Source organism: Miscanthus floridulus, chromosome 14 (assembly GCF_019320115.1).
Source record: "Miscanthus floridulus cultivar M001 chromosome 14, ASM1932011v1, whole genome shotgun sequence".
NCBI classification, from domain to species: Eukaryota; Viridiplantae; Streptophyta; class Magnoliopsida; order Poales; family Poaceae; genus Miscanthus; species Miscanthus floridulus.
The window spans coordinates 68,327,359-68,335,637 of record NC_089593.1 but is presented as its reverse complement, the minus strand read 5'-3'; the positions used below and the strand labels follow the sequence as shown (position 1 = coordinate 68,335,637).

Genomic DNA, 8,279 nt, shown 5'->3' with positions numbered 1-8,279 from the left:
CATCGGGTAGTGTTTTCATGAGACGAAAATCAAGTATCAGTTTCTATTTTTCTTTTTCTTCTCCCCATCGCTGACTAGAGCTGCTCAACCCTGCCTTGCCACACACTGAGCTCCGTCGCCCGTGCCGTCGTAGCCGGACCTCCGCCGCAGGTGAAAGGCGTCGCGTCCGGCCTCGCCGCCTTCCCTCTAACACCGCAACACGAGCCCACTCCTCGTCGACTCCACGTCCGAAGCAGGCACTAACGCCGCCGCACTAGCTCCAGCTGCACCGGGAGGCAGGCTGCACCTCATGCCCTGCCTCCCGGTGCAGCTACCTCGCCGACGAAGACAAACCCATGCCTATGTTGGCGTTTTCCATTTTAGCCCATGGTTAATTTCTTTATATTTACATATGAATCCATATTGGAGGAGGCGGATCTCCTAGACAGGTTTGTGGGAGCTCAGATGCACAATAGAGCCGCTCCATCATGGATCTGGATTAATCTAATGCTTCAAATTTATTTTTCAAAGCTAGAGCAGCACTCCAAATAGGTCCTTAGAGTAGTGTATCCTGATTATTACATGGATCTCTAAGCCTTTTGTACCCATACACCAGGCATGTTATGGACCTGATTGTAAAATGAATTGGAACGCATGATGTGGTCATGGAATATATGTCTCATCGGCTATGTTATAGTGTAACAAGTTGTATACCCTGTTACAACTTACAACGTAAGGGCATATTTGATAATAAAAATAAAAAAGTGTAACGAGTATTGACGCACTTAGAGTTCCAAATGCAAGGTCATAATAATGATTAGGCTCACCCTTTAGAGTAAATGACCAGTAAATTAAGGTGACAGATGCACAAATACATGAATGCACCTCACATACATCGTTCCGTAGTCCGTACTAGTACAGTACTCTTAGCCCAAGGTGAATTTTTTTTTACCAAAACTGTCATAGTTTATACCATCTCAAAGCAAGGTTTTACTTGCGCTAAAAAAAAAGGCAAGGTTTTACCAAAACTGTCAATGTCCAGAAATGCAGAGGGGTAACATTGGAACTCACACACAATTGTTTGTTTTTTTTTAAAAAAAAAGAGCGGTTAAAAAGCTAGAGCTAGTTAAATAGAGGGAGGAGGCTTCGGTTGCCAATTTGCCATCTCACTCTCGCCATCACTCCGGCCTCTTCCAAACTTCCACGGCCGCCTCCGCCGCCGCCACCTCGCCGCCGACCACCATAGCTAAGATATTTCAGAGCTCGCGCCCCTCGCGCGTGGTTCTTGCTTTGCTCGACGTGCACTGTAACTAATCAACTATAAGCGTGGTTACGACTGACGAGATGACGCCGGTGGAGGCGGCGGCGGCGGTGGATGACTGGTCGGAGTGCGCCTTCTCGCTGACCTGCGAGGAGGACTGCGCCGACCTCGGCGACGGCGTCGTAGACGACGGCGAGTTCTTCCCGCTCTACAATGCCGGCGACGAGGAGGAAGAGGAGTACTTGGAGCAGTTGGTGTTCAAGGAGACCAGCTTCTGCTCCTCCTCCTCCGACTCAGCCGCCGACTGCGACGGCGACGGCGACGGAGACGAAGAATACCCTTCGCTCGCCTCCGAGGAGTGGTTCCGGCAAGCTCGCCTCGCCGCCGTCAAGTGGATTCTTGAAGTGAGTCCCGATTAGCTCAGCTCTAGCTCCTTGACGCCGTCAGGTTGGCATGGCATCTGATTGCATCGTTCGCCCATTGCAGACCCGCGGGTGCTTCGGCTTCGGCCACCGGACGGCGTACCTCGCCATCGCCTACTTTGATAGCTTCCTCCTCCGGCGACGCGTCGATGTAATCTATCTGCGCCGCCGTTAAAAAAAAAAAACTTTTGTTTTTTTTCAAAAAAAGCCTCTGCTTTTGGGGACCAACGCGCGAATGAATGACTGACGCCGGGCATTGCATTGGTGACTGCAGAGGGAGGCGAAGCCGTGGGCGGCGCAGCTGCTGTCCGTGGCGTGCGTGTCCGTGGCCGCCAAGATGGAGGAGTGCCAGGTGCCGGCGCTGTCGGAGTTCCACGCCGTCGGCTACGATTTCGACTCGGCGTCCATCCGCCGGATGGAGCTGCTGGTGCTGTCCACGCTCGGGTGGCGCATGGGCGCCGTCACGCCCTTCGACTTCCTCCCCTGCTTCTCCTCCCGGGTCCACCCGCACGGCGGCGCCGGCGCCGGCGGCCACGTCGCCCTCAAGGCCATCGGTTTCATCTTTGCCACGGTTGAAGGTTCATACACATCAAGATCGAATCTTTTTTTTCTCTCTCTCTCTCGTTTCTAACATCCAGTGATCTGTCTTGCGTGCATTACTCTGACTGTCTGGTCTGCTCGGTGTTCGGCTGTTCGTGCAGCTGGTAGTGTGCTTGATCACAGGCCGTCCACTGTGGCTGCAGCTGCAATCTTGGCTGCAACCTATGGACCTCTGCTGACCAAAGAAGCACTGGGTTCCAAGATGAGCTACCTTTCTCCATCTTGTCTTATTGAGAAGGTGAGTCACTTGCTTCCATCCACTAGTACCTACTTGTGTAGCATTTTGATCATATGAGTGTTCTCTCTGGATGAACCTTGGATTAGATGAGCTTCACTTTACCATTTCTCTGTTTAATTAGATGTGTTTGTTTCTCTGATCAGGAGCATGTACATGCCTGCTACAGTATGATGGTTGGGGACATGAACAGGAGAGGTAGCAAGAGATCATTGCCATGTTCAGGCTCCAACGAGATTGCCACTAGTACATATCATTCTGTTCTTGTTGATGATGATGTTAAGGACACCGCCACCGCCTTTGCGACGGTGGTGGCGGCGAGGAACAAGCGGATCAGGCTGGAGCTGACGGGCATCCGTTGAGAAAGCTAGCACCACCGGGGACACAATTTTTAGCCAGATGTCTAGGGGGGCTTGGTTTGATCTTCCCTTTCATTTTTCTTTCCTTTTTTTTTAACTTATATGTTTGCAAAGAAGAAGAGATTTTTTAGGTTCTTTGAGCCACTGCCATGGGTTGGCATTGGCCGTAGTCAGATTGGATTGGTTTGGTTTGTGAGAGGTGGAAGAGATGAACAAAGCAGAGGGCTGAGCTTTCCTATGGAGAGGAGAGCTTAGGTTAATAAGCCCAATGCTGGTGCCCAAAAGGGCACATTTCACAGTGAACTTTACTTCAAAGTTGCACTGTTTGATAAACCATTGCTGATGCAATGTTGCATTGCATATGGTGAGATGCTGCTGCTTTAGAGAAGATGCAAAACAACTGGTAACAACACTTGAGAGGTTGAGGGTTTTGCCATTGTTTATAGAGAGAGAGAGAGCTGTTTCCTTTTTTCACTTGTGCAAGTGGATGTGAGAGTGGTGTTTCACTCTGCACTTGCAAGGGTTACATTGGTTTGTAACAAACCCTGTGTACTTGTGTAACCCCTCTTGTTCCTGAGGAATGGAATCAGATTGCATCAAGCTGTGCCTGCCTGTGTATATGTGACAGCATCCCTGTAGGTTTCTTGATCAGTTCTGCTGACTGCTGCAAATTTCCAGTACCATTCATTCAGTTCTGGCTGGACCATGCCAGTGCTTCTTGTTCTGCTTTTCTTCAGGAAGGAGGATCCAATGCAACCCTTTCCCTGTTACATTGCAACCAGTTTAGCACATGCTCGATGAATCTTGGCCAAACCCCACTGTTGCACCGCACTTGCACAATCCACAGTGATGCAAAGGAAGAGATGGCCGGTGCGAAAAGAAAGGCATTGTCAACCATGATTAGTAGTAAGTACAGTGTGGCCTTTTGGTCATTATTGTGCATGCTGAGCAAAGTATGCAACAGCACATTACAATGTGCACTTGTGTTGGAAAGAAGACAAGTGTTGCATATGAATGGGAGTATTAATATACCAGAAAGATACTAAGGTTAGCACTTCATGCCAATAATTGCCCAAATATTAGCAATGGTGATGTGCAACTTGCAAGTTGTTTGGAAGCTGTGGCATGTGACATTTTTTGAGAAATGGTATAGTTAATCCGTCCTATATAATACCAATTAATTCAAACTATATGATGTATATGGATTACATAGGCAACTACCAAGTTGGCGCAAAGGAATGGACAAGTAACCATGTGTTTATTGTAATTCTTCAATTCAAAGAAGAAAACTCTTTCAAACACAAACTCCCATACGTTAGTCAAATGGAAGAACAAGGTTACCAATGTGGCAGCATGCACATGCAGAGAAAGATGAACACACACATGCCCAGAATATTACAACTTTCATTCATGGACGCTTATGTTGTCTCAACGTAGCAGGTTTCAAGCCCTGGTAAAAGAGGAGGGTTGTGATAGGCGTGGCGAGCCAACGTTAAATCTAGCCATTCTAATGGAGATGAAACCCGAAAGAAAACCGTTGGGGCGTAACCCTCTTAGCGACGCGCCATATCGGAACCCGGGTACGGTGTTAAATGGGCAAGGGCCGGGTCGACACCCCCTTGGTGACGCGCCGTGTAGCGATCTGGACATGGTGTCAAGTGAGCAAGGATCGGGTCGTCGCTTCCTTAGTGGCGGGCTACATCGGCGTCCGGGTGTAGTGAAAAATGAGCAAGGGTCTTCACATCTGAGTCGACGGGTGCGAAGGGTAAGGAAGCTAGTCGAACCAACTAGGATCCGTTTAGGTAGTTGGAATGTAGGGTCGCTCATAGGTAACTTAAGAGAATTAGTTGATACCACGACTAGAAGACGTGTAAATATATTATGCGTTCAAGAGACTAAATGGAAGGGTCAGAAGGCGAAGGAGGTGAACAATACAGGTTTCAAGCTTTGGTACACAGGGACAGTCGCGAATAGAAATGGAGTAGGAGTTTTGATTGATAAGAGCCTCAAGAATGGTGTGGTGGGAGTGAGAAGGCAAGGAGATAGGATTATCTTAGTCAAGCTTGTTGTTGGTGATATGGTCTTGAACGTAATTAGTGTGTATGCCCCCCAAGTAGGCCTCGACGAGAGTGCTAAGAGACAGTTCTGGGAAGACCTAGATGGCCTGATTAGAGCTGTACCTAGTAGTGAGAAGCTTTTTATAGGAGGAGATCTTAATTGGCATGTAGGTACTACAAGCACAGGTTTCGAGGCAGTTTATGAAGGTTTTGGGTATGGTAGTAGGAATCAGGAGGGGGAGGAAGTTCTAGACTTCACGGTAGCTTTTGACCTGATGATAGCCAACACTTTCTTTAGAAAGAGATAATCTCATCTAGTGACCTTCAGTAGCTGACAACACTCTAGCTAGATTGATTTTGTCCTCGCAAGAAGAAAGGACAAACGAGCATGCTTGGGTTGCAAGGTGATACCAGGGGAGTGTGTTGTTTCTCAACATAAGCTTTTGGTGGTAGACTTTCATTTTCAGGTGCATGCCCGTAGGGATAAACAAGCTAAGATTGAAAGAACAAAGTGGTGGAAACTGAAAGGGGAGACATCAGAGGTATTCAGGGAAAGGGTTATCAAAGATGGCTCTTGAAAGGAAGAAGAGGACATAAACAACATGTGGGAGAAGATGGCAACCAACATTCGGAAGGTGGCCTCAAAGGTGTGTGGAGTAACCAAAGGAAGTGGAGGCGATGCTAAAGATACTTGGTGGTGGAACGGGGAAGTCCAAAGGACTATTAAGGAGAAGAAAGAATGCTATAGACGCTTGTACCATGACAGGAGTGTGGACAACATAGAGAAGTACACGGTGGCAAAGAAGACTGCAAAGCGAGCTGTAAGTGTGGCAAAGGGTAGAGCGCACGAGGATCTTTACCAATATTTGAGTACGAAGGAAGGAGAGAAGGACATTTATAGGATGGCTAGGGTTCATGAGAGAAAGACAAGGAACTTCAATCAAGTTAAGTGCATTAAGGATGAAATGGAGCATCTCTTGGTGAAGGAGGATGAGATCCGACATTGATGGCAAGAGTATTTTGACAAATTGTTCAATGGTGAGAATACGGACACAACCTTTTAGTTGGACGACTCTTTTGATGACACCAATAGGCGCTTTGTGCGGAGAATCCAAGAATCTGATGTCAGAGAGGCGTTGAAAAGGATGAAAGGAGGTAAGATGATGGGACCGGATGGTATCCCAATCGAGGTGTGGAGATGCCTCGGGGATATAGCTATAGTATGGCTAACCAAGTTGTTCAACCATATTTTTCGATCGAACAAGACGCCTGACGAGTGGAGGAGAAGTATATTGGTACCGATCTACAAGAATAAAGGGGATATTTAAAGTTGTACTAATTACCGGGGAATTAAGTTGATGAGCCATACTATGAAGCTATGGGAGAGAGTTATCGAGCATCGCTTGAGAGCAATAACGCTGGTCTCTATGAACCAATTTGGTTTCATGCCTGGAAGGTCAACCATGGAAGTCATTTTCTTAATAAGACAAGTTATGGAGCGATATAGGGAGAAGAAGAAGGACCTACACATGGTTTTTATTGACTTGGAGAAGGCTTATGATAAAATACCAAGGAATATTATGTGGTGGGCTTTGGACAAACATAAAGTCCCAACGAAGTATGTCGGGCTCATTAAGGACATGTACAACAATGTTGTGACTAGTGTTCGAACAAGTGATGGAGACACGAATGACTTCCCAATTAGGATATGACTGCATCAAGGGTCAGCTTTGAGCCATTATCTATTTGCCTTAGTGATGGATGAGGTCACAAGGGACATACAGGGAGACATCCCTTGGTGTATGCTTTTCACGGACGATGTAGTGCTAGTTGATGAAAGCCGGACATGAGTGAATCAGAAACTGGAGTTATGGCGGGAGACTTTGGAGTCCAAATGTTTTAGACTCAGTAGAACTAAAACTGAGTATATGAGATGTGACTTCGGCACTACTACTCGGGAGGAGGAAGATATTAGTTTGGAAGGTCAAGTAGTGCCTAGAAAGGATACCTTTCGTTATTTAGGATCAATGCTACAGAGAGACGGGGATATTGATGAAGATGTTAGCCATAGAATCAAAGCAGAGTGAATGAAGTGGCGCCAAGCATCTTATGTCCTATGTGATAAAAGGGTACCACAGAAGCTAAAAGGCAAGTTTTATAGGACGGCGATTAGACCTGCTATGTTGTATGGTGCAGAATGTTGGCCTACGAAAAGACGACATGTTCAACAGATAAGTGTCGCGGAAATGCTTATGTTGCGTTGGATTTGCGGTCATACAAGAAGGGATCGAGTTCGGAACGATGATATACGTGATAGATTAGGGGTAGCACTAATTGAAAAAAAGCTTGTACAACACCGGTTGAGATGGTTTAGACATGTGCAATGGAGACCTCTAGAAGCACCGGTGCGTAGTGAAATCCTAAGCCAGGATAGTAACGTGAAGAGAGGCAGAGGAAGACCGAAGTTAACTTGGGTAGAGGCAATAAAAGGAGACTTGAAAGGATGGAATATACCAAAGACTTAGCCTTAGATAGGAGTGCTTGGAAAACAGCTATTCACGTGCCTGAACCTTGATTGCTTCTGCTGGGTTTCAACTCTAGCCTACCCCAACTTGTTTGGGACTTAAAGGCTTTATTGTTGTTGTTGTTGTATACAATAATGATGATATCTTTACATCCACTGCCTTTAATTTTTTTTTCTCACCCTTCCCATGATAAAACCCTAAGGCCGAAATCCGATGCACTGTAGCAACACTGTTGCGCACTGTAGCGTTTTGTTTTTATTGGGTAATAATTGTCCCATCGCTGACTAATTAGACTCAAAACGTTCGTCTCGCAGAGTACAACCAAACTGTGTAATTAGTTTTTGATTTCGTCAACATTTAGTACTCCATACATATACCGCAAGTTTGATGTGACAGGGAATCTTCTTTTTGCATAGTGCCAAAATCTGTAAAATGAGGGAACTAAACAAGGCCTAAACCCTAAAGTTGGTCTTCTGGCCTCATCCACTATCTAATGCAGGTCTTACATTGCACCCTGCCTTACAGCTGGTAAAAAGAGCTTTTGCCCTGCACTCTGGCAATGAAAATGCCTGCCCTGCCCCCATGGGCAATGGAGTGGCTTTCTTTCTGTGCTGAGAGCACAGCCACAAGTCCACCACCACCATCTCTGCAGTCTGCAAGCATGCATGCTACCTGCAGGCTGCTGCAGACATGGCATCGCCAAACCTTCTCTCTTTCTCTCTCATTCATGTGCCTTCCATGGCTTTGTTTTGTTTCTCCAATGTTGCTATATAAAGGAAAGGGGGTTCCTTGCATTGAAGCCTGGACAGTTGGTCACAAATGCTTCTGTGCTATTCTCAAA

The 8,279-nt window shown here is 46.6% G+C and overlaps 1 protein-coding gene across 1 annotated transcript; it reads left to right on the top strand.

Annotated features, from left to right (window-relative positions):
- Nucleotides 1-1,156: 1,156 nt before the first annotated feature.
- LOC136505489 (cyclin-D5-2-like) lies at nt 1,157-3,447 on the top strand. Its single transcript, XM_066500648.1, has 5 exons — nt 1,157-1,644; nt 1,727-1,813; nt 1,937-2,240; nt 2,364-2,500; nt 2,644-3,447. The coding sequence occupies exons 1-5, from the start codon at nt 1,324-1,326 to the stop codon at nt 2,857-2,859; spliced, it is 1,065 nt and encodes a 354-aa protein (XP_066356745.1). The 5' UTR covers nt 1,157-1,323; the 3' UTR covers nt 2,860-3,447.
- Nucleotides 3,448-8,279: the final 4,832 nt, after the last annotated feature.